General features: G+C 48.7%; 1 protein-coding gene across 2 annotated transcripts in view; it reads right to left on the reverse strand.

Annotated features, from left to right (window-relative positions):
* SLC8A1 (solute carrier family 8 member A1) overlaps positions 1-26,636 on the reverse strand; it is a 127,186-nt gene that overhangs the window by 83,946 nt on the left and 16,604 nt on the right. For both annotated transcript variants that reach the window (XM_075413425.1, XM_075413424.1), the window contains exon 2: positions 24,295-26,130. In XM_075413425.1, the coding sequence (XP_075269540.1) occupies positions 24,295-26,093 (1,799 nt within the window). In that variant the 5' untranslated portion in view covers positions 26,094-26,130. The remainder of the gene's footprint in view (positions 1-24,294; positions 26,131-26,636) is intronic.

The raw sequence follows: 26,636 nt of genomic DNA on the forward strand, positions 1-26,636 counted from the left end.
GGAGGAGGCTGTGGGCACGACACAGCTGCTGTTTTTCTCCTCCCAGCAGACTCTGTCCCACCTGTGGGTTGCTGAATTGCAGAAAGCTCTCCCTGAAGCCCACTGGCGGGCAGGGGAGCTGGAGCAATAATACATGCCAGGAGGTTCCCGCAGGCGGGTCCCAGACCTCTGTGCCTCCATTTCCCACCTGCAAGGGCAAGATTTACAGATTTTTTAGGCTTGTACAAAGTCTGCCAAGTCCTTTGGGCAGGATGTAGCGTTATCAGGTGCTGGCATGGCAGGGCCCTGCTTTTGGTCCCTGGACATGGAAATGCTGCTCTGTCACATGGAGCAGTAAGCTGATGTGGGTGCTGGGAGAGAGTGAGCAGAGAGGTGGTGCATAGGGGGAGGAAGAATGCTGCAAAGGTTGGGGAGGGGGACAAAAGCATGTGGCCCACATGGTGACGGGTAGAGACACAGTTGTGGGGCTGCAGAAGAGGTGAAGGACAGCAGAGACAATGTGGGGGCAACCCATCTGACGCAAGTGCTCTCGGGAACCCGCCTTGTGGTTGAATTCCCCAAGGGCAGCTGATAACACATCGCATATAAAGGCTCCTGAATGCAGGACTGGCAAGCAGGGGGGTTCGCAGCACGGGCAGGATGATTACACAGCGAGGAGAGCCAGGCTGGACTGGATAAATCCCAGAGGGCCACTGCTGGACTAGCACAGGAACACAAGCAGGACCAGGCTGGTTTTCCCTGCATGATGCCTGTGCTGGAGGACAGGAGCTGAGAGGGACACTTTTGGGGCAGCAGCCCCCATGCACACGGGTTTCTATTCACAGAGTCTCAGGCAAACAGGAGATGCTGGATGCTAGCTCCAGCCACATACAGCAGGGCAAAGATTTTCCTCACTGCACTGAGACATCTATTTTTAAACTATTGCATGTGTTTCCCTTCATTACCAGTCATACTCATTTGCTTTGAAAGGAGGTTACAAATAAGGAGAAAGCCCCTTGTTAATTAAGCGGCTGGGTGGGCCCCTGCCTTTGGCTGAAGTGATTTATTGCCTCCTCCCTCTCTTAGCAGCCACACAGGCTTAAAGGCTGCACGAGGAAGAGCTGCTCAGCTCTTGTTTGGAAATGAACTGGGCCAAGCCCAACGTGGAGGAGATGGGATTGACCCCAGTCATTGTCTGCCTGTCTTTTAGCCTCTAGATAGCTCTTTGGAAGGAAGGTCCCCAAAAAGGGGACCAATCACAGGTCGAAACCTGCCCCCACCTCTGCCAGCACCGTGTTTGGTGTTCTTTACTCTGGAGCATCAAAAATTGGCACCTGCTTGGCATTTCTGAAAGGTGTAAATACAGCAGAAGAAATGGACAGACTTTCTAAAATCTCATCTATGGTCATTTTTTCCACGCACAGAAATACCCCACTCTCTGCTAACCCAGAGGACAACTTGTGCCATCCTTAAAGTCAGTCCCAGCAACTGATTTGTCAGACAGGTTTACATCTGCCTTCAGAGAGAACGCCAGAAAGTACCACTGGGAATTGGGCTTCCCTGGGCGATGAGAGAGGGAGGAAAAAGATTAAAAAGTCTTAAAGGAAAGGGAAAAAAGGTATGAGGAATAACATAACAGAAAGGGGGAGGGAAAAAAGAAGAGAAAGTGGAAACAAAGTTTAAAACAAGCTTCAACAGCCATCAGGGAAGCAGACAATAAAACGAACTTCTGGCCTCCAACAAGGTGTTCAAATGCCTTGGCTGTGGGCATCAACAGAAGAGCTCTGACAGGCAAACCAGAGGGATGTTATTTGGAGCAGCTTGCTGGCTTTCCCTAGAGTTTAATAATAGCAACTGTATTTATACGACTAAAATGTTTTTGTTAAAAGGCTAAGTACTGGTATGTCACGCTAGTCACTTTAATTTAAAATAAATTCTAAAAGTTCTCACTGGAAAGGCTTGCAGCTAACTATAAATATATGCAATATGCAGATGTATTTTTTTTGAAGCAGATTTATTCTTCTTCAGAGGCATCAAATTGCACAACAGTGCAGCATTTCTGTGGCACAAATTTCCAGGGACCTGGGAGTCAGATTTCTAACTGATCTTGCTGCTTTTTTTTTTTAGCCCTTCTGCATGGAGTGGCAGCTCTGGCTGGCTTGATGTGGGGTTTTTGATATGTGCACAGATTTTAAAAGATAGAAGAGAGAGAGAAAAGGGAAAACAAAAAAGGAAGAGTCCCGAGCAGGGTGATGGCCCTCATCCTCCCTGTTGCTCTGAGAGTTTGGAGGAAAAGCCTGGTTAGTGAACTATGAGACTCAAAGCAGCTACCCAGACTCCAGTCCCAGGGCTTCTTTTGGTGAGTGACAATGGCCCCAAACGCTCACTGTGTTCATTACTTCTCCCTAAATGGAAACCGCAGAAAGTTTCCTCCAGGAATGTCCAGCCCATGCCCTCCACTGGCTGCCCTCAGGGCGAGACTTCACCCATAGGGACAGCTGGATGGGGTGCTGGATGGGGATTGCCTCCCCTGCCTTCCCAGACACAGGGAGCTCTTTGCTGGTGGCCAGCACAGAGCAGAGCCAAGGTGAATCTCTTGATTCCCGCAGTGCGGAGAGCTCCCAGACCCACCTACCATCCCCTGTGTGGCCACACGAAGAGAAACTGCGGGAGGACGCAGGTGGCCCTATTTATTGAACATTTCCATCTCCTTTGCAAGCCTCAGGATGGGCAAAGGAGGTTCATCTGCATTTCAAACCCCAGCTCCTGCAAACTGGCCCAGCCCTGGCCACTCCACCAGCCCCTTCACCAGACTCTGGCCAGCAGCACACCGCTGGGAAGCGGGAAGCAGCCAGGCAGGTTCGAGCCTGCACAGGGAACGGCAGCTTCCCCTCTTTTTGTGCTAGCAGAGAGTCTAAAAACATCCCTGATGGTCTTTGCACATGCTTTCTTTGGCTTGTATACGTTGCTGGAGTGCGTGACATCATGCATTCGCGTTGCCCTAGCAGCGGTCCCACAGCAAAGCAACAGTGCTGCAGCACGGGGCGCAGAGGTCAGCAGCACCGCAGCGGGCTTCGGAGCAGAGCTCTGCCCTCGCCGGGCGCTTTGGCCCCGAGCAAGCCCTCCAACACGTGGTGCAGCCCCATCCCAGCGGGGCAGCCGGAGGGCACGCTCCATTCACCAGCCTTTGCCAGGAGCAGAGTTTTCATTGCTGCTGTTATAAAAGATAATTGTGGCGAATTCCTTAGAAGGGACTGAAGTCAGCCTGCTACCAGATAGCAGGAAATATTTATAACAATCATTTCCAACTGCAGCCTTTCATCTAAAATCTAAACAGAAAGCTGAAATCCCCAGGCCTGTAAGTTGATACCCTGGCTATATATGGTCAAAGAACTACACGGGGGAGAAAAAGATGCTAAGTCCCTAGCAATCCTCATACACGCGGCACCAACGAGATTCATTAACCTCTGTAAAATCAACAAGCCCGTATCGTCAATCAGCTTTGAAGCATGATTGTCACGCAGCTGCATTAAGAGCTCTGCTCTCCCGGGGACGTGTCAGTATGCCACATTCATGGCCACGTGTACGACATGGCGCAACATGCTGGAAATGCACAGACGCTCCCTGGCTTGGTGTGCCTGCGACAGTAGTTCTGTATTACAAAACACTATTAACTATTGCGACGTCATCAGGTGACCCACTGCACTCTTGAAGTAAAGCACTGCCGGGCAGAGGCAGGGCATTTTACAAGACGCTCACTGGCGAACGGAGGAGTGGCATTTTTTGGTCTAAAGGCTTGCAGAAATGACAGCACAACCAACTCCTGCATGAAAATGGACCTAGAAAATCACAAGGCATTGACACCGTTTGCTTCAGACATTAGTAGTGACTACAACTTACCCCTTGTGAAAAAGTTCTTCTGATAGCAAGAGCTGACATTTTCAACTAAAATTTCAGGGTTTTTTTAAGAATCCCCCACGTGTCCGTCCACAGCAGCAGGAAACGAGCTGCAGAGATTTACTCAGAGAGGTGCTTCATGTGTCACGTGTTCCTGCAGCTGCCTGGTCCCCCCTTGGCCAGGAGCCACAGCACAGGGGGGCCCGTGCCCCCAGTGCAGGGCAAATGACCTGGCACAAGGTCCTTCCTTGCCACCCAGACATTAACAAACTGGAGCCTGGCTGGGACAGCAGAGTTTTCTTGTCACCCTCCTTTGCTTTTAGCTGAGCGTTTATTAACCTAACACCATAGATGTCAACTCTGCCCTCTCTTCCCCTTCAGCCTGCAAACTGTTGCCTACCTCCCAGCTTTCAGGTTTACTGTAATGCTGCCATAAGTCACTATCTCTGCCTTTGCTGTGTGGTTGGGAGGGCAGGGATGTTGCCTCTTAGGTGACACAGAGTAGGGATGTATGCTCACAGTCACACAGGCTTGAAAACCAGTACTGGACGTTTTCCTTCCAGGGGGAGGGGGGCTGGGAGAACAGGTTCGTAGCCCCTGAAGAATCAACAGCTTTGCCCCTGTGACAGTAAGTGCTTTCTCTCTCCAAGACGCTGCTGTGCACATGCATTGGATGTCCACAAATCCATGGGCCCCGATGGAATGCACCCACGAGTGCTGAGGGAGCTGGCGGATGTCATTGCTGAGCCACTCTCCATCATCTTTGAGAGGTCCTGGAGGACAGGAGAGCTGCCCGAGGACTGGAGAAAGGCCAGTGCCACTGTAATCTTCAAAAAGGGCAAGAAGGAGGACCCAGGGAACTACAGGCCGGTCAGCCTCACCTCCATCCCGGGTAAGGTGATGGAGCAGCTTATCCTGGAGGCCATCATGAAGCAAGTGGAAGAAAAGAAGGTTATCAGGAGTAGTCAGCATGGATTCACCAAGGGGAAATCATGCCTGACCAATCTGATAGCTTTCTACGATGACATGACTGGCTGGGTAGACGAAGGGAGAGCCGTGGATGTTATCTACCTTGACTTCAGCAAGCCTTTCGACACAGTCTCCCATGATATCCTCCTAGGGAAGCTGAGGAAGTGTGGGCTGGATGAGTGGTCGGTGAAGTGGATAGAGAACTGGCTGAATGGCAGAACTCAGAGGGCTGTCATCAGCGGCGCTGAGTCTAGTTGGAGGCTGGTGACAAGTGGTGTCCCTCAGGGGTCAGTACTGGGCCCAGTCTTGTTTAACTTCTTCATCAACGACCTGGATGAAGAGTTAGAATGTACCCTCAGCAAGTTTGCTGACGACACCAAACTGGGAGGTGTGGTAGATACACCAGAAGGCTGTGCTGCCATTCAGCGTGACCTGGATAGGCTGGAAAGCTGAGCAGAGAGGAACCTGATGAGGTTCAACAAGGGCAAATGCAGGGTCCTGCACCTGGGGAGGAACAACCTCATGCACCAGTACAGGCTTGGGGTGGACCTGCTGGAGAGCAGCTCTGCGGAGAGGGACCTGGGTGTCCTGGTGGACGACAGGTTAACCATGAGCCAGCAGTGTGCCCTGGTTGCCAAGAAAGCCAATGGGATCCTGGGGTGCATCAAGAAGAGTGTGGCCAGTAGGACGAGGGAGGTTCTCCTTCCCCTCTACACTGCCCTGGTGAGGCCTCATCTAGAGTACTGTGTCCAGTTCTGGGCTCCCCAGTTCAAGAAAGATGAAGAGCTACTGGAGAGAGTCCAGCGGAGGGCTACAAGGATGGTGAGGGGACTGGAACATCTCCCCTACGAGAAGAGGCTGAGGGAGCTGGGCTTGTTCAGCCTGAAGAAGAGAAGGCTGCGAGGGGACCTTATAAATGCCTACGAATATCTGAAGGGTGGGTGTCAGGAGGATGGGGCCAAGCTCTTTTCAGTGGTGCCCAGTGACAGGACAAGGGGCAATGGGCACAAACCGAGGCACAGGAAGTTCCGTCTGAACATGAGGAAGAACTTCTTCCCTCTGAGGGTGACGGAGCACTGGAACAGGCTGCCCAGGGAGGTTGTGGAGTCTCCTTCTCTGGAGATATTCAAGACCCGCCTGGACAAGGTCCTGTGCAGCCTACTGTAGGTGACCCTGCTTCGGCAGGGGGGTTGGACTAGATGACCCACAGAGGTCCCTTCCAACCCCTACTATTCTGTGATTCTGTGATTCTGTGATTCCACCACGGAGATGGTCTCATGCTCAAAAGCAAAGAGCTGGCATTCCTGCTCTCAGTCTGCTGCATATAGGCTTTTAACAGCTCACTTGTAACATTAATCGCAAACCAGTCAAGTGAGTTCGCCAACACGCACAAGCCTTGAGCCGGAGCTCAAAATTCTTGGTCCTCATCAAGAGATCAGCCTCCGCACAGGACATCTCGTAAAGCAGTCTGACAGGCCGCTGAACCCGTTGCGCCTCTGGGGTAGCCTGTTTCTTTTTCATAGCAGTTGAATGCTTTCCCGCCCACCCCCAACTCATTTCTTGCAACTTGGTTTCAAGAAAACAGCAGGAAACATCTGAATTAAAAAAATTTGGATTATAAAAGAAAAGTCATGTTTCCTTTTGTGAGATCTAACATACTGTCTAAACCTGCTTATTGTTACTAGGCAAACAGCAGCAAATTCATTTCTGCATATGTCCCTGCCATATGTGGTGACAAAACCATGAGAACCATTTCTATTTAAATACCAACCCTCTTTTGTTTCTCTTTCTGTAAATCATGCTGTATCTCAGCAGGGCATGGTCACAAAACCACCAACCAACCAGATTTTGGACTCAGTCAGTGCCAAAGCAGCAGTAAAGCCAGCTAGCTATGCCACAGTAAATGGTGAGTTTGCAGGGTGGAAACAATCACCAGACACAACAAAACTCTCTGCAGTGATGGCAAGTAAGAAGACGCAGGCTTGAGAACTGCAGTTTGAAATACAAACCCCAATAGCTTTTGCTGGCAGTTATTATGTGGGCTGTGTCGCAGTGCATATTTGGCTTACCTAAGCAGTGCCGGTGCATTGGCAGCAGGAGCTTATCCTGCAGGCAGCACCAGGCTGCATGCACATGCACCACTGCACATCCCCGTGCAGCCTGAGGCATCTGCCCAAAGGGCACTGAGGCATGCTGATTTAGATCCCAAGAGCTCATTTATTAATTTTTGACACCTGAGGACTAAGCCCACCAGACATCAGTTCTTCTCTGCAGGGAGCCTGCAAGGCCAAGCCAGGAGCAGCGTTACGCCTGTGTAGGTTCCCACAGCACATTCTGAGGCAGGATGACCCAAGTCCACCTGGCTGGAGGCAGGGTACAAGCCTTCTTTCCCTGAGCTCACGACACTCAGAAGACGAGCAGAGGAAACTGGAGTGGCAGGACAGAAGGGAGGCTGGTGTGGAAATGGGGACAATACAAGGAAAGACAAGAGGTCTCTGTGGGAAGCAGGGGTTTTCCATCCCCAGAGGCGGACTAGGTGTGGTATGGAGAGACCTTGGTGCCTGCTGACCTTTCCCAGCTTCTGCATTGGTCCCTGCCTGCGTACCACAACCAAACATGGTGCTCACAAACACTGGATAGGAAATGTGGAAGGACCGAACTCAGAAGGAAGGTACATCTGCTAGATGTGCCCAGTCACAAGGTTGGAGAGGAAAAGGACCAGACCCCAAAACAGAGCAGTGATATCTGCACGCAGACTCACACAGTTGCAAGCCAGCTGATTACACTCCCTAGCTGATAGGCAAGAGCCATATGCACTCTTTCAGGTGAGCATGCAGCACCTTTGGTAGAAATGTGACTGTTACAAGTATCTATTGGATCTTCTTTCAACAATTTCAACCAATATAACCCAGAGGTTTAGCTACTGGGGAAAATTCTTCAGGTTTATCTGCAGTCTTTTCTACTCCTCTAGACATCAAAAATTTGCCGCCTTTGTCTGCAGCTTATAGGTTTGAGATTTGAAAAGAGCTCCTTTGCGAAAGAGCAGCTGTGGAGCCTACCAACCAGAGCAGTGACCAGATGATTAACCCTCCTCATTTAACAGACTTTCAGCCACAGTAATGGCTACGCTGGCTTCCCTCTACCCAGCTGCAGCCATCCTTACAACTTTTCAGGCAGAAAGGGGACCTATTCTCCCTTCACCCAGCAGCAGCTGCTCCCCAGGCCTCAGTGCCCACATCCACAGGGCAAAGAGAAAAGGGCCTCCTGTTCACTGCCCATAACTTCTCCTTCCTCCACGCGGTGGAGTCAGTGAAAAGAAAGCTCCCATTGACAAGATAATGAGAAAGAAGAAGTATAAACCTGAAAAACACATCTCTGATGGGAGCATTTCAAAAGGCAGGCAGTTTCCAGAAGGCAAGAACTATACTCCACCACATCAATTATCTACAGAGGTGCGAGAAACTGGTCGACAGTGAGAAATTAGATAATAAAAGCTCTGATTTAACTAATTAAGGTTTCCGTAATGGCTCCACATATGCATAGTCCCAGTGCGTGCTGAATTTTATTTATGCCTGCATTGCAACCACCTTTGGAGAGCACTACTACAGGGCACAGAGCAACACAAGAAGAAATTGAAAGTAATTTTCTTCTGTAGCTCAAGAGATGTGAGCCATTTCCACTGACACAGTATGCAAGCAGACCTCCACCTCCCTCACAATTGAACCTCAACTAATGTGACTGCACCCCTACAGCAGGATCATGGCCCACAGCCTTCCCAGCACATTAGATCTCTGCAGGGCACTCAGTGTTAGTGTTGCAACATGGATCTCTGTCTTTGAGGACTGAAGTAGGCAAGGGTGACAATTTATTTTGTCCCAGGTGTCTTCTCTAAAAACAAGCCAACCCCCCCCCCCCTTGCCCCATCTACATGGTTACTCCTCCTCCATCTTTTTAAGTGAAAACCAGGTACACTTCTGTGGAGTTTCCAATTTTCCTCATTTTCAGTGACAGAAGAAAATGCAGTGAGGTACTTCTGGGTTTTTTTCCCTCAATCAAACATTTCCCCAGTTCCAGCTGTTGCAGGAATGACAAGCCACAAGCCTGTACAACCTCTGTCACACCAGGAGATAAGCCATGTGACATGTAACAGGCCGTCTCTAGCAGCTTTGACATACGTAGCTATGTTGTATTTGTAGTTTAGGCCAGCTGTGAGATGAAGCCTTTTTTTGCAGACTATCATTTATGTTCAAAAATCAATGGCCTCCGTCTCAACCAAAATCTGCCTGCAGCCATCAGAGAGATCCCACAGAGCAATCAAGAAAACCTTGCTCGAATGTCAAGGTCACCTGGGCTGCTTGGACATACCAGTAGGCAGGGAAGATCCTCAGGAGATACGAGCTGGGTTTGCCTGGAAGGGTTTTACCATCCTGGATTTTGCTTCTCCTGGCAAAACCTGGAGGGAAATCCTTATGCTAGTTCCCCCTCACAAAGGGAGGAGCAGGAGAGAGCAATGCTTGTGCTGGACGTCTCCAGACCCACTTTGCTCACCCTGTGGCATGCCCCCATCCTCAGGAGGATGCCCATGTGGGAAGGGCTTCCCCTCATGGGTCAGCAAGTGTTTTGGCCTCACAAGGGTTTAAACTTAGCCAGTCAGTCACAGGTCTGTTACAAGCTTGTCATAAACTAGTCTGTCTCAGCCTCTCCTTTTCATACAGTAGCTTCACACCACCCTATTGCTTTAATGACACTGTTTTTTCTGTGTTAGAAGTTATTCGTGCAGTGGTGTTGGGAAGATAACTGCTGCCAAATCAAGGCCCCTGCTCACAATAATTGGTGCAAAGAGAACATAATTTCACTTCATTTTTAATGACCCAAATGCAAGCCTAAAGCTACCTGTGTTCAAATGCATTAGCAGAGCTCACCAATTCTCCTCTAATCAGTACATGTGCCTAAGCTCAAACAGAAATAAATGAATAAAACTCATGCCACAAATCAAAGGGTGCTGTACCCCAGCAAGGACCGGAGGGTAGACATGACGCCCCACTCCCCATGGGTGCTGGTGGAGATCACCACCGTGCTGAGTTCTGGGTCCAAAGCTGGCACGTGGCTTTGCAACTCCCACCTGCTTCTTTGCAGGATTTTCCATCACGTAGCTAGGGTGCTAGAAGTAAATCCCTACTGGCAAAGAGCTGTTGCACAAGTTTTCTGACTTGATATATACCTTTTCGATGTACTGGGTTTCACAGAGAGATTGAGGTGCTGATGTGCTGTTGCTTCACCTTCTGCCACAGTTGCTGTTAGCAGGGGTTTTCAAAACACTTGGCCTGAAATCCATCCACTGCTTAAATTTCCAGAGTTAATGAAGGAAAATTAGGTTCAAAATGCAACTTGAATTTTCTGTGAAGCAATATATTAAAAAAAGACCCCACAACCCCAAACTTCAATTAATTTCTTCAGACTTCTGAACTAACTTTATTAGTTGCAACTTTCCAGAAAGGTAAAAGCTTTCTTCCCTAATTAAATAATGTTCACACAGATCAGTACATTTCCCCTCATGTCCAGCAAAGGAATTTTAAACCTGTGCTGTAGCTGGGAGGGAATGGATTAACACAATATTAAACATGGAGCTCTTTATGTTACCTTTTTTCTTTCCCTCTCTCGCATACATGTACCTGTACACACGAAGTGTGACTACCTTGGCACCAAAATGTTGACCAATAGCAGAAGAATTCAGATCAATTTAGTTCTCCCATGCACAGTGATTTTTCTTGGCAAGACCAGAAGAATGCTCTTTTCCTCACTGCTTTTACCTTTGCTGCCTAGTGCCAAGCCAGGGCTCTCACTGCAAGCACACTGAAGCTGAAACTTGTGCGATATCAGCTCAATGCATTTAAGACGTGGATGTCAAACTCATTCTGTAGCAAGAGCCAAGCAGTTTTTTTCCAACTATCTGTTGCAACCTTCAGCAGCCCAACCTTGCTCTAAGCTTTGATGGGACTAGGGACCTCTTAACACCACCCTGAGCATGTTGCAGTTCTGGCAGTGCTCACCAGCAGCTGAGCGGAAGCACTCATATGAACCATTGTGATTTTGGTCCCTCTTTCATTTTTCCTTCTACCCTCCTTTCCAATTTCCATTATACATTCACCTCTCTTTTACCTTCTCCCACTTTGTCCCCATACATGCACTTGCCTGGTCAGTCTTTCACCTGCACTGATTGCTGAGGCACAGGCACATGCAGCCCTCAGGTACATGAGCACCCTGAGGTATATGCATCCCTTTTGGAGATGGCTACATTGCTGCGTGAGTAAGTCCATCTATTCACACCAAGAGGAAAGGGCAGTGGTGCGAATTAGCTTTGTAGCTGAGCTGTGCAATAGCTGAAGGCGACAAACGCTCTGTGCCCATGAAGCAGAGCAGTGGCTGAGCAGTCTCACATTCCCTTTGACGTACAGGATTCAGTGCTTGGGTTTTAAGCCCTGAGAGTCTGCCTACATTTTCCGGAAGGTCTCTGTTTTATACCATGCATGTGGCTAAGTGCCTGAGTAGGCTGCTGTGGCTCTCGCTTCTCACTGGTGCTGGACTCCGCTCTCCTGTTCTCCACTTCACACCTGAGACCTGAGGGCCCAGCACGATATCAGCATGCCCATAGCCGGGATGTGAGATTACAGCGGTTGTGGCTGGAAATCAGGGCCTCTCGTGCCCCACCTGCACCGTCTGGCTGCCTTGCCCCCACTGCGAGCCAGCCCCGTGCTCATGCCCACAGAGGCGACAGACGTCTCCTCTCACAGGTTTCCTCCCAGCGCTGCCAAGCCTCTCTCCCTGCATCACAGCCAGCAGCTAACAGCTTCCCAGCATCTCTACTGAAAATGCACTATTTTAGCAGTGTAATGAGCTTCCCAGGTCGAGCCTTTTACTGACTCCCCACAAATCACTGAAAGGACAAACTGCTGTTTTGGGTTCATTAGCAAGTGCTTTGTAGAAATCTGTTTGTGTATTTGCAAGAGACCAACATGCTCATTCATACTAGGTCTAGGTAGACTTGACTTGAGAAGCAACTTAAGCCTCCCACCTTCCCTTCCAGCACTGCAGGATAGACAATAGAGAGCAATTCTCCCCCCAAAGCCGGGCAAATTTTCCCCTGGCATACCAAAGGCCAGACAGGACACTCTAGATGCTAGTCAGCATTTTTCTTAAAATCCCAACTCTTGGAGCTCTGGGATTCAACAAAAAATTTAATATTTCACCTAAAACATAATGAGCGAAGAAGGCCCTGAGGCTTTAGCTCTTGGCACGGCAGAGGAAAACACCACCAGAAAGGCCCAGGCAAATAACATGAACCTCAGTGGCACTGGCATCCCTTTCAGGTCTCGCAACATTTTGAGCAGCCAAATCACCAGAGGAGCTGTTTATGACAACATCACAGACGCAACTCATGGGTTGCATGTAGATGAAAGTGGGGACAAAGACCAGGCAAAAGAGGAATACCAGGAGACAAGGATCCAGGAAAAGGAGCTCTAGTGTTTTGCTCGTGCTTTTCAAAGTTACTGCCTTCAGGAGGTAGAAGCCCTCTGACACTTTGTATTTACAATTAAAACAGGCACCACCTCCTTTGGCACCCAAGGCTAAACTAAAGTCTTCCTTAAGGGTTTGAAGTTGCTGAGGAAGAGGAATTTTGGAAAACTTCAGAGTGGTTCTGCAGTTTTACTCTGCCAGATGATATGAATCCATCCAAAGCTTTCCCTCATTGTGGTTTTACTACATTAACACCCAGAAGCAGCTATGGGATAACGCTACTGTTGCAGTCCACAAAGCTCGCTGGCCCAGCTGGCACAGAGTGGAACAGTGAATGTTTGAACAGAAGGCAGACACTTTACAGGGAAATCAAACTGCCCTCCTGGCTTGGAGAGGGCAGGCTAAAGGATCAGAGGTCAGAGGTTATACATGTGCTGTGGCAAAGGAGCATGGAGGGGAAGTAGCTGCTTTAGTAGCTAGAGGAAACTTGTGCGAAAATAACCTAAGATAACTTTTCAGGTTCGTGGAGCAAAGGGGAACACTGGCATGGTGCTCCCCGGACATACCAGGAGGCCCCTGGCTGGCAGGCACAGGGACAGGAGCTTTGTCTCCTGTGCATTGGGAGGGAATGGCACAAAGACTGTTTCCTTTTCTCCAGCAAGTATTTACAACCCTCTCTAATTTCCCCTATGTTTTCATAACAGCCTCTCCTTGCGTAGGTGTCTGCAACGGTCTGTGCCTAGCGGCAAGGAAGAGCGAAGCAATCTCCCTTTCAGTGCCAGAGCTTTGGGTTCCCATTACCTGCTCTGGGAGGTGGAGGACACCACACAGAAATAAGGAGTCAGCGGTCCAAGGGAATTTTCCTACCTCTTCTCTTCAGATGTGCTTCCTACGTGAAGTTTAATAAGCACAGCCCCTAGCCCACTGCTGCCTTCAGATCTGTTCATTAACACCTTTGCGAGGGCTTTCCAAGACTGCCAGTTCTCAGGGGGCTGAGATGCACTGTTTTAATTGTGTATAATTAAATACTGCTCCTTATCTAGATTTCAAAGTTTACTGTTGGGGTTTTGGTACCAATGCTCTCTCCCCCTCTAATTAGCTTCCTTAATCTGTGCAGCCTTGCTTCTTCCCCCATGGGGACAGGGCTCTCCTGCAGGGAAGCTTGGATTGCATCTAATTATCAGCAAAGGAGACAGACGGGAGAGTACTGGCCATGTCCCAGATATCCATTGTGAGCAAAGAGCCCAGACCGGGTGGCCACAGGGAAGCTCTGAAGGCTGCATGCATATGCACGCATTTGGTGTTTCCGCTCTGTCTGTAGGTTGCTTTGCCGGTTAACCCATCACACACTTTTGGCAGAAGACCATGCAGGACAGAGGCCACCTGACTGAAGTGCAACTCACATGATGAACACTTTAGCACATAACAACAGGAAAGCAAGAGCTCCCAAGACTTCATCTGACCCAATCCTGTCCTAAAAGAGAAAATACACCTGACATCTTCAGTAAATTTTTGAATAGAGTCTCTAAGCTGTCCTCTGCTGTTGACAGAGGTCACCCGCTCCCCCAAGCTACTCCTGAGTGGACTCATCTGTACTAGGAGGAAATTTTCCCTCCTGTCTAATCTGAATTGCCTCTGTTGCTTTCTCAAGATCCTGCAGACACAGAGAATATCTTCTTGCCCATCACACAGCTCAAGGCTTAGACCTTCCCTATGCCTATGTCTTTCTAAATTAAACAGCCCCAGTTCTCGCAGTCTTTCACCTTGGGTCACATTTCTCAGACCACCAGTCATTTTCTGTGCTTTCCGTTGGACTCTTCCCAACTTCTTCCGGAGCTGAGTGCTCAGATCTGGATACAGCTGGGCAGACAGAGTGTAAGGATGGCTGCACTCCTCATGAATATCTTCGGGATGATGTCTGTCTCATTCATTGCAAGAGCATGACGTTGTGAGCTCAGATTTGGCTGCCAGGTCACAATGGTACCTCCTGACTCAGTTGTTCCCCTCCCACTTAAATTTGTGCTTATGACTATTCTTGCACAAGCATTTTACACTGTCTTGCTTCTGCTCAGGCTCTTTCCCAGCCCATCTCTGTAGATCCCCATCCTACCTTTGATAATGCTTCCAGCCTCTCCACTCTTTCTATCTGCAAGTTTAAATACCAAACTTCTCTTTTCCATGCTGAACAAGCTCCAGTTCAGGAAAAACAACTGCTGAACACCTTTTCACCCCCATCCAGTGCCATGTTTCTCTTTCCAGACAGGTTTCATCCATCACCGCAGTGGCCCATTTAGCCAGTGCTTCCTTACGACAGTACAGAACAAGGCAACATTAAAAGCCCTTCTGAAGCTGAGTGACATGACAACCACTGCTTATCCCTTACTCAAAAGGCTGGCATAAAAGGAAATTAGGTTGGCTTGATAAGATTTGTTCTCGAGAAATATATGCTGGGTGTTGTTCATCTCCTTGTTATCTTTCAGGTGCTTACAAATAACGTGTTGATTTATTCTAGGCTTAGGTACAGAAGCAGACCTAATCTAGCTGAGCTGCTTTTGAAGGCAGCTCCTGAGCTTGCCTGCAGATCTCACCTATTGCTCAGGAAAGCTTCCAGGGGGATTGCTCGCAGCTCTAAGAGCCCCTCAGGCACTCCCCTAACAACATGAGGCTAGATCTCAGTGTGCTCCCTGGGTCTGAGAACAGGTAGGTTACATCATCTCTGTCCTACACCTGCAGGTCTCACGAAGCACCTGCTTCTTGGTGGAATCTGTTGTTCAGCTCCCTTCCCCTTCTCCTTCTGCACTGATAAGGCATGGACAGGACATCTTCTTCCCCTCTAATTCTCATTCAGTTCATGCTTGGCCTGACTCTGACCCAACACTCCCAAGCTGCTCTGTTACAATCCTTCCTACTAAACTAACACATTTTCAGGCTTTTGTATGATTCTTTCTGAGTTCCAGGTCACTGGAGAGCTCGTGAGTCAGGTAAATCCTCTGTTACACTTCCCTCCCTTCCCCCTGTGATAGGATCATTTGTGCCTGGGACATGAATACTGACTTTGTTTATATTATTTTTACCCTATGTGGGAGTGATCTCTTATCCCCCTAGGTGCCATCACATATCCAGTCACTAAGGAGGAACATAAATTTCAATAACCAAACCTCAAGTGTGAATGCAAATCTACTGAACTAAGCAAATACCAAGCCCTGTGCAGACTCTGGTGCCAGGTAGAACCTGCTCCCCACCTGCGCGAGCCAAGGCAACAGGTTTCTTCTCAGATCCTGCCTCCAGGTCTCAATGAAATCAGCACGTCTCTCCCCTGCTCATCACAGCTCTATTTATTCCAGACTCCCTCCAGAACAGACTTCTTTTCTGCCTCATAAGCTGTGACAGGGCTGCGTATTCATGTGAGAGCTGTGCAGTATCACGACAACAGAGCCTGGGCTGCAGAATGGCATTGCCAAGAGGGGAGGGAGGCTGCAGCCGAGGATGCACAGCTCCTCAGAGCACAAGGTCTGCAGTCTCTAGACAGGCCTATTCCTTGCCCATGTCTAAAGGCATGCCAGGATAAGTCACCTGTCACAACACTCATGCTCAGGCTGCACGGGTAAGGTCTTGGGGCAGAGGATGGCAGAGCCAAGGCCAATGGAGCGGCATGGAGACATGAGGGCGAGCGCCGGGGAGAAGGGGTGGGCAGGGGAAATACCTGCACAGGCTGAGGAGCTGAGCCATAAGCACTGTAAAGCTGAGAGGCTGCCCGGGCAGTTTGAGGGGCTGCTGAGAACTTTAATGGTCAGATATATTTCTACTCCAATTTGTTTGCAAAGGTCAAATGTATATAACTGCTTTGTTCTCCTGGAAGCAAGCAACAGAGTTTAGAAAAGAACTCAGAGCAAATCAATCCTTTTGTTTTGTTCTGGACCCAGCCAGAAACTTCATGTCCTTCTTACATCCCAGCCAGCAAGACATCAGCTTTGTCACCTGGTGACGGTGCACCTGGCCTCTGGGACAAAGCTCTCTGCAGGGCTTACTGGACCTACGGTTAATTTAGAGCCACATTGCATGACCCCAAAATAGTGCAGTGTGTGACTACCACACACCAGTGTCGTAAAGGGAGCAAATAACCAGAGGAATCACTCTAACAGTCCAAAGAGCGAAGAAATTTCCTGACAACAATGCCACAAAATTTAAACCAACTCCAGAAAAAAAGCAAAGTAATATGTCTGTACTGGACTCCATTCAGCCCATCTCCATCCCTGTCTCAGCCATGTCTGATCCCATCTTTTCCATCTGAGTGCACCTGTGCTCAGAGGACCTTCCCTTGGAAAGGACTTTGCTCTGGTCGGGCGGACGTACGCCATCAGCTCCATCTCTCCCCTTCCAACCTCCAGTTCATGGAGATCCAGTCTGTGCCTCTGTTCTTCATTATTGTTTGGTTTCTCATTGCCAGACACATTTTATTGTTACTTTGATTGTGCAGGAAGGAGTCCAGGCACTATGGAAATGGAACCATATAGGGACTGGATGGAGTAGGCACATGCTGGTTGCCCTCTTACTTGCACAGCAGTGGGAATATTTTCTCTCTTACACTAAGATATTTTTAAAACAGAGAATGCTGTTATTATTTGTTGTCACCCAGGATCCAGCATTGCCATTCTTGGAAACCAGCGCAACGCCTCCAATGGCAGTGTCACAAACATTATTAGTACAGTTCTTGATATCTCCCAAGATGTCCTCAGGCTAAATGGCACTTCTGACTTGCAGAGGGCTGACCTTAACTCCAGCCATGCCCAAGACTGCAAAACAGAGAACATACCCACTAGTACCAGTGCAGCTAGGCCATGCACCTGGCCATCACAAAAATTGTGGCTGTGAAAGACTAACTTTTAATCAAAGCTCCTCATCTAAGTGTAGAAATACATACAGGTGGTTCAGCAAGACCAGACCATAAAGGTTAAGCTAACACAGTTATCCTACGGTGCTAGAGAACGGGAAGGAGCCGAAACAAGGTGTCTTCACCCTTGCACAGCAGCAATGTGCACGCCCTCACCAATGAACATGCAATTTTGTCCACGGTGTGAGCAAAGCCAGTAGGGACACACACAAAGTAGATCCAGACATGGAAGGCTGTGCATCGCCTCTGGTACGCCTGCCCGCCAAAGACAGAGTGACATCACACACACCCCCGCTCACCGGCAGTGCACCGGCCGATAGTACTCCATCCGCTCGCAGCATGCGGGATGATGTCTCTGGGCTCTGATGCCTCTGGGCTCAGCCTCTCCCCCCAGGGAGGGCCTGTTTCCGACTCAGCCAGATGTCTGCCAGGTCCAGCTTCTCCTCTCTGTTTGGCTTTGGATGACAGCAGATGTTTCTCTGCCCATCTGCACAGATGCTTGGATGCCAGCTGTGGTCAGCTATCCGCTTTTTGTTCTGTTGCTTTCGTTTTCAGCCCACAAACACAGCCCTGCTGCTGGAAGAAAACTACTGACTGCCACCCACCGAGGTCAAACCTGGGGGCAAATTGTCAGGGGAAAGAAGCCCATTCCCAAGGCAGATGCATGACTTGAACCTAGCACTTGTATCAGGGCCCTGTGTACCAACTATTTACTTCTCCCTGCTCAAGGATTTGCCACTGTAAAGGATCCCATGTGCACAGGAGGGAGAGGGATGGATCCTTGCTCTGTTGACAATACCTGCATATCACAGCTGGTGCTAATGCCGCTGGCAGCAGAGCTCAAGCACACGCCAGCAGAAGAGGAGAGTCTGTAAAGGGGGACAGGGCTTCTCCTATTCCCTGCTCTCGTCTCCTCACCAAGGAGCAGTGCTTCACTCCAAAATAACTCTTTCCCACGTCAACTAGCTTTGCTAGGGTTGCTGCTTTAACTTCTTAAAACAAGCCTAGATCCTGTGTTTTATAAATTACTACAATGCATTTAATAGGTAGCCTTTTCATAAAGGAGCACAGCGGATGTGTACACAGGCCCTGATGAAGCTAATAACTGCCTCTCAATGGCTTTCAGAGAGTTATTACATATTTAAGATCCAAGCTCCCTTAATCAACCACAGAGATGCAGCTGGCAGCAGTAAATTGCCAACAACAGCTCATTACAAATAAGGAAACATTGGTTTTTCAAGGACAAAAACTGTGTCAGTTCTTCAGCGAGAGCTAACCACTCTTGTCCTCACCTTTCTCCCCCTCATTCACCCCAGTGATGTGCTGGCACAACTTGCCTCGTCTAGTAACACAACCTCGCTGCTTAAGCCCCTCCACAGGGGACATCATCAAATCAAGTTCCTAGATTTCGTGACTTATTTGGGCAAACGGCACAGACTGCATCCCATGGTCACCCTCCCCAAGCAAGCTACGGGCAGGACTTGTCCCACAGCACCAGGATGACATGCCACAGAAGCACACCCACTGACCTTACTCTGGGGAGGAGAGAACCAGATCAGGCCATGAGACACTTAGAGATGCAGCTGCAAATATGTGGTTTGCAGGCTTCAGATCTGACACAGCACTTGGGAATGACTCTTTCAGTACACACCGTGTCTATGTCACTCGGTGCCTGGTCTGTGTGCAGAGGACAGCAGCAAGCACCTGCAGGCACTTGGACAGAGGAGAAAGGGGAAGGTCTGTGAACACCATGTGGCCTTTTTTCCTTGCTGTCTCCTAACAGAAATGCGGGGGTTGTCCAGTGCAACTGAGACAAGAGCACAGCAGTTTAAGAGAGATGCACAAGACTGGGAGATATTAAAGGCTAACATTTTAGGAGTGTTCAGGAAAGACTAAATGTTGTGTGAATGAAGAGGAGAAAAAGAAAAGACCGCTTGCCCTGTTATAGCTGTATCTTCCCCCCTGAAGGGGAGACGACCAGCTTTTGGCCTTCAGGACCCACAGCAATGATACATTTCAGCTGCAGGGCATTTCTGCTCCCCAAAACTCCCCTGGAAATGGAAACAGGATCCCATGCCATGCCCCAGCCTGGTGCGACACACGTGCTCAGCTCCCTGCTATGGGCCATGATCAGGGCCATCTCCAATAAGATGGATGCAGGGGACTGGGTGCTCCTGCCAAGGACCCAAGACCTAGATCCTGGTGGCCATATTTGAACTGCCTGCAAGTCCCACTGGGCAAGGCAAGACTGCCAGTGGCAAGGGGAAAACATGCTTTAAAACCCAAGCTGGTTGCTGGAAGCAGGCTGAATGAGAGTTCAATCTTGGTTTGGTCTGTTTCGGTATCTCACACTGTGCCTCTGGATATGAATCTTGCACAAGGCCGGGCTTGTGAGGGAGGCGATGCACACTGACCCACGCCAACAAAGAGGGACGGACAAAGAGAGAGGTAATGTGTTTAGTGATGAAATGTGAAAAGGGGAAAGTCTGTTTGCTTCACCTTCAGCCTGGTTTACAGTGGTCTCTCTGCCACATCAGAAGACTCTCTGCTCTTCGACTGCATCCTACTGCAAGGCTGACCGTGCTGGAGGTTCCATTTTTTTCTCTAAAGCTGCAGACCAGAGGTGCAAAACTGAGCTGGAGAGGTCCCAGGGCTGAGTCCGGATTTTATTTTTGCTGTTCCTTTAGAAATACTTCACCCAACTTCTTTAAGAACAGAAAAGGGGAACTTCAAAAAAGCAGTATCACTTGGTTCCCCCCCAGCCACAATCTATATTTATTGACATGGACATTTTTAAAGGGCTCTTGGAAGGAAGGCTATGTGGTCTCTGGGGACACTTTCCCTAAAAAATCACATTTAGCTGATGTTTGTGTCACTGTTAGCATTAGGCTCCTAGATTTACGCTTCCACAGAAATGCCAAAGCTGGCTTGGACGAGTCAAATACAAAGGGCCAAGAGTGTCACTTCCTAAACCTGCAGCAGACACCTTTTGTAAAAACGGCTGAACTATATATTACGAACAGCAAGATCTATGGACATAAGATTCTCCATGCATTTACGGTTGTAACTGCATAGGTGAAACACCAGTTTAATCGGTTATCCATATATTGTGTGTACTATCTTCCTCACTGACTTATTAATGCAGTAAAAACTTTTATGGAGTGTGGGTGCAGACATCTAGAATGCAGATTGTAATAGGTCTCTAGCTGCAATGTTATTGCTAGAAAAACTACTATTTTTTGAACATGAAAGAACACACTGTTTTCGTATAGCTTTGCAGTCACGTCTGGAAGAGGTGTCCCTCCTGATGTTTCAAAACAGCAAGGAGAAGAGATCCCATCATGTGGGGGAAGGATTGCTTCCTGCTCTAAGATATGAGGCTGGACGTCTTTTGAATTACTTGGCATTCAGTCAGGAGATAAAAATAGACTGGCCAGATGAACCAGTGACCTCTCCTGTGATCACAATAGCTCTGCTAGATGGATGGGCAGGAAAAGCCTGAAACTACACATCTTCTCCATGTTCTCATCAAGAAAGCTGTAATCATTAACGGAGATGTAAGACAAGGCTGGAGTAACCTTGTTGAGGATCACCCCAGAGGGAAGGCTCTCTGTTACACTTTAAATCATAGCACCCTGTCCTGCACCAATGTCTCAGCGCCCCTGGTACCTGTGCAGCATCACAGAGACTGACCTTGTTGAGACCCAAGTCAGACATCTTTAGCTTTCCCACTCAGCTTGGAACAATCTGTCGTGCAAACCCAGCTAACCCCTTTCCAAAACACATTTAAATGCTGTTTCTTTCACTTGCCAACATGCACCCATTGAACACACAAGCTGTGCTTCAGGAGAAAGGAGCAGAAGAGCATCACTCCAAGAGGCCACCAGGCAGTGCCAGGATAAAAAGTTCCATAGGAGGACCAACATCTCCATTATAAATCTTTTTTGATAGCACTGGAATGAGATCTTTGTTTAAATGCACAGGAGTGGCACGGCTTCAGCAGTTACACAGCTATTTTGTGTGCTCTGGGAAAGGGGACATCAACAGATTGCAAAATGAGAAAGTCTCTCTGGACGCTGCAAACAAACAACATGTTATGTAAAGCAGCCTTTTGGGAACCAGAGGAAGGTCTCCCGAAGATCAGGGCCCTCCCAGGGCTTTCTAATTTTACTGGGACTTACCAGCAAGCCAGCCCTCTAATAATAGAGGCTTGTAGACAGTTTTCTTTCATCCTCATGTCCTCCTGCACTGCCCTACGTTTGTTGTTGGTGCCCCAAAAAAGCACATCTTACTTGATTTTATCAAGCTGATTGATACAGCCTAGAATGGCAGAGCTGAAGAGGCAGTAATAACCTTTAGAAAGGGCAGCAAAGCCATCTCTTGGCCACCTGAGCACGGGAGAACCTGAGGTTTTGGAACTTTATTGAATCAAATGTGCTGGGGAATTGCACCATTTGACATAGCTGTGATTCAGCTGAAGTACAGCACTAACAAGCAATGACATAGCAAACATGCTTCAGCTCTGTAATCCACATGTCGTGCTAGCACATCTTCTTATTCCCATTAGAGCAAATTCTTCCAAGGGAGAACGCCTACAAGAAGCATCAGGACCACACTGCCTTCATGCTGCAGGGCTGTCCTAAACTCGTGCCCAGGTAAACATAAACCTGCAGGAAATCTTCTGCAAGTCAGATTGTACCACCCAACACCTGAACATGGACTGCAGCAGCTAAGTTTTAGACAAATACCTACTGCCTTTCAGGCACATGAATAGATTGCAATTTGTACAATCTGTTTCACCCTTCTCCCAGAAGAACAAGGTATGTGCATGTCCTGAATGGAGCAAGCGCCTTGGTCAACATATGGCCCTACGGTTGCCACCTCCTCCCACCCCATTCCCCAAGCCTTCACTTGTACCAGGCTGCAAACTCCTAAAATGGTGCTTCCCATGTACTGTCCTTTCCTGCAATTCCAGGGAGAGATAGTTTAAAGGCAACAGAGATATAGTGGCAATGCCCTGGCATCTGCACAAAAAAACCACGTTTGGGTTTCTAAGAAAGCTGTTTTCCCCTATTTCTTGCTTGCTGTGCACTTGCTAACAGCCAGTAAGACAGGAAGGAGGAGGCCTGCTGCCGTGGGGAGGGCACACCAGCAGCCCTGGGAGGCCAGGCAGCAGCTCTGACGGGATGTGGTCAGCCCGTTTCCAGCACACCCCTTGGTCACTGGGCTGCTGGTGAGCAGCGAACAGCTTGGTGAAGGAAAGCCCACCAGCAGAGGTAGCAGGTACAGCACAGCGGGCCCTGGCGCAATGCCAGAGAAAGCACCACTGTCCCACTGCAAAAGCCCACATCTCAGACCGAGCACCAACAGGCAGCACAGATGCAGGTGATGCTACCTGTCTTTGATGAAGGACAGCACCGAGATCCCGATCAGAGTGATGGATCCAAGACAAGGGGGAAGCCCAAGCCCCTCTGAGCAGTCACAGAGCCTGTGGCTATGCATTTGGCCTGCCCTGTAAACATGTCACATCCCAGGGGAAACAAGATCAAACATCAAAGCCTTCCTGACAGTAGCCCAGTTTTGCTAGTGCTGAGTGACCCGGTTAAAAAGTAGAGCCTTTGGGGGATATCCTTATAGCCTAATTCATTGCATCTCTATAGACAACTCCCTGCTTCTCCCAAAATAAGAAAAACAAAATCAAATAACTGCATTCGTCTCTACTACAGTTATCACTCAAGAGCCAGGAACAACAGCATATTGCGTGCTCTGGACCCTTGAGTGATCAACATGCATGTTCTGGCCTCCAGATTGCTGGAGCTGTGAAGTTCTTGCTCAGTTTGTTCTGAGAAGTCAAAACCCCAACTGATCTAATACCCTGCCTGAGAACTACAAATCACCTTTTTATTTCCCTCTACTTCAAGAAGTTTCATGATTCCCCTGTTGGCTTCATTCTCCCTGTGCACACAGAGCAGGTACAAGTAACAGAGAGGCCTACTCTCAGCACTTGTCATTGGTCTGTCTCAGCTCCTAAAAGAGCAGTTGTATGATATGCAACACCCAAGCCAACTTTTAGCTCTCCCTTGACACAGTAGTGCGCTTTATCAGTGACTGCTCCAAGTTCTACACAGTGATTTTGTTCTACAGAGTCTACTGTTGATAGGAACTGGTCTACAGACACAGACTTCACTATACAAAGAGCCTGAGGCTGGAACAATGCAACTCCCAACCCCTGCTCCTCCCAGAGCCCCAGCTGGGCAAGAAAATGTCTTCATGACATACCAAAGATAGATGTTTTGTACCAAGATTTACTGGGCTAATTTATATTCTCCACATAACGCAGCAAGGCTACATACAGCACCAATAATTTTTCCACCATCCACCTAGCAACACTCAGCAGTAGCCTCCAACAGTTTTCAGCCTCTTTTTCATTTGCAAGCAGCCAAACATGGCTGAAGTTCCATCCTAACAATAAGGTTTCTCTGCATGACAATACTTTTTGAGGACATGCAACAGCCAATGACCCAGGCCTGCAGCCTTTAGAAGAGGAAGAGATGAAGTGGCCTTCACTGAAGCCCTGAACAGAGCATCAGTGGAACAGGCTGTGGCCCAGTCCTGGATGACCTGACCCTCAACAGGCAAGGGGGAGTAGGTACCGCAATTCATACACTCAGTTTAGGCCCTTCGCAAGACAGGTACTTTTGACTGGGTGGTAACAGCCAGCTCAATTTTGTTCTCTGCTCCACTGCAGAGCCGAGGCTAAAGAGATCTGCACAGTGCATGGGTAGGTTGCAGGAGGCTGGGCTTACAAACCAGTCATGCCTCCCTGCTGCTGGAAGGGTGGAGTGCCCCTGAGCAGGCATCAATCTCTGGTCTGTTAGCAAGGCAGGAACACAGCATTTCAGGCTCCCTGAAGCACATAAGACCATTCATGGCCTGCTGCAATGCGCTGGCACCCAAACACCTCCAGCATAGCTCTGGGAGCCATGCGCATTTAATTTCAGGAGAACCAGAGACTGTAAATAACAAATAAAACATTCACTTACACTATCTCATCATTCTGGAACTCTAGCTCCCCGCAGGTGTCTTCAAAGTCCTCTCCTCCACCTTTGGCTGAGCCTTCAATGGTTTTATAGGGCACAATAACATTTCCTCGAGCACCAGAGGTTCGCAATACTTTCACTTCCATGGTCCCCACACTTTCACTGACGTGCGTTACTGGCTCCTCAAAAGTGAAGATGCCAGCATGGTCATCATCAAAGATGGTGACGGTGGCAGTAGATGGTGATCCCAAGCAGGCAAGTGTTGAGATACGACTGGCCTCAAGAATGCCCTCATCTGAGGCCTCAGTGCTCACGCGGACATTGCTGAGATGAACCAGGAAGTTCTCATCCTCCTCAAATATGTCATCGTCGATTATGCCAACACGGATTTCCTTCTGTGTCTCTCCAGGCTTGAAGACCACTGTCCCTTCAGTGAACTCATAGTCTGACCCAGCATTGGCTGTCCCATCCTCTGTCCGGAAGTCAACATATACTGTGTTGGTCAAGTTGCCTCCCCGGCGAATGATGGTCAGGGCAACAGTGCCACAGTTCTCCAGACACTGGTAGGTACCCTGCTCAAAGTAGAGCTTGCTGATGGGATCATTTTCTGCCACCTCACTGTTGACCTCGTGCATGCTGACAGCTTTGCGGGCCTGATCTGCAGCATGTCTCTTCAAGATGTTGCCAGCTCCCGTCATGAGCCGAGTGGCCTGAATGCGGTAAAAAGCCCTGCTCTTCTGCTGCTGGCTCAGGACCTGGTAGTTGGCCAACTCTATAAGCTGCTCAATTTCCTTGTCAGGGTGCTTTTGTTTCAACTCCTTCAGGATCCGAGCCATTTCCCTCCTGGCTTCCTCATCATCCTGGTCTTTCTCATCCACCTCCAACACCAGTGTCCCATCCAAAAAGTTCTCCACATGAGAATTAGCAACCTTTCCGTCCATCTCGATATCAGCTTTGGAGGAGGGCCGGTCACCCTCATGCTCAATGATCATGCCTCTCTGCTTGCCAGCTCGATATTTCTTATAGACATACTTGTAAAACAAAAGCCTCCTGTCAGCTATCCAGGCAAACACCACACAGATGGGGAAGAAGAAGAAGGTGAGCAAGCCTTCCCAAACTTCCACGATTCCAGGAGAAGACACAGATAAAATAATGTAAAGCCAAGTGTAGGCAAAGATGCTCCAGGCTGCTGTAACAAAAAACACTCGCAAGTGCTTGATCTTCCTTATCTCTCCATCTGGAACAACGTAAACACAGATCGCAATGATGACAAACATGTTAAACGCAGCGCTCCCCACAATTGTGCTTGGCCCCAGGTCCCCTGCCGTGAAGCCGTGACCACACACTTCAATAACAGACAGGAGGATCTCGGGGGCAGACGAGCCCAAGGCCATCAGTGTGAGGTTGGAAACGGTCTCATTCCAGATCCTCACTGTGGTTTTGCTGGTTTCACCATTGGGCTTCTTTATGGTTATTTCCCGCTCTTGGGATGTAATGACTTCGATGGAGGACATGAAGCGATCAGCTATGATAGATACTCCCAGGAACATGTACACCATTGCTACAAAATACACTGTTGCCCGAGCAATTTTGTCACCGAATGAGGGGTCTTGGGGCTCCCATATTGGCAAAATCACACCCTTTTTGCAGATGTACGAGCCAGTGCACTCCTCGGTGTCATTCACAGGCAATTCGCTGGGGCTCTCCGCATGTATGCCAACTGCATAGAAGAGCAACACCAGCACAACGCTCAGGAGTTGGAAGCTCACTGGGAAGGTGGGTGGGTGAGTTGCTCGCGACATGGCCGCTTCCACCAAACAGGTCCCAGATATCCTCAACCTGCACAGACAAAAGGAAAGATGCATTAAGTGAGGCCCACTAGAGTTACCAGACTTTCCTCTACACCCTGTTTATTTCGCATCTTTCCCAAACAATCAAGTTATCCTCTTACTCAGGAAGACCCATCTAAAGAGACCATTTGTGTTATGGTTACTGCAGTTTTCCATGTACAAATCATCTAGTTCAGTTATCTGAACAAGGATGGATTCAGATGCTTCCAGTGGGCTAACACCTACTCCCTTCAGCTACTATGAAGTTTAATGCCACTTCCTTTCTCTTCGCTGAAAGTCTGTTGGTTCAATTGCATTTTCTTGTTTCTCATCTAATTAAAGCCCATCATTCTGCTTCACAGCTGGCAGAAGTGTTTCCCATTTCAAAATTAGAGTGCACTCACTCACTGGAGTTCAGGGTAAGCAGGAGCAGATAGGGAAATCTACTATCTCCCTGTCATTTGCTAAAAATATTTTTATACTTGCCATTTTTAATCACTGTAAACTACATATTTC

The sequence above is a fragment of the Opisthocomus hoazin genome, chromosome 2, assembly GCF_030867145.1.
Source record: "Opisthocomus hoazin isolate bOpiHoa1 chromosome 2, bOpiHoa1.hap1, whole genome shotgun sequence".
NCBI classification, from domain to species: Eukaryota; Metazoa; Chordata; class Aves; order Opisthocomiformes; family Opisthocomidae; genus Opisthocomus; species Opisthocomus hoazin.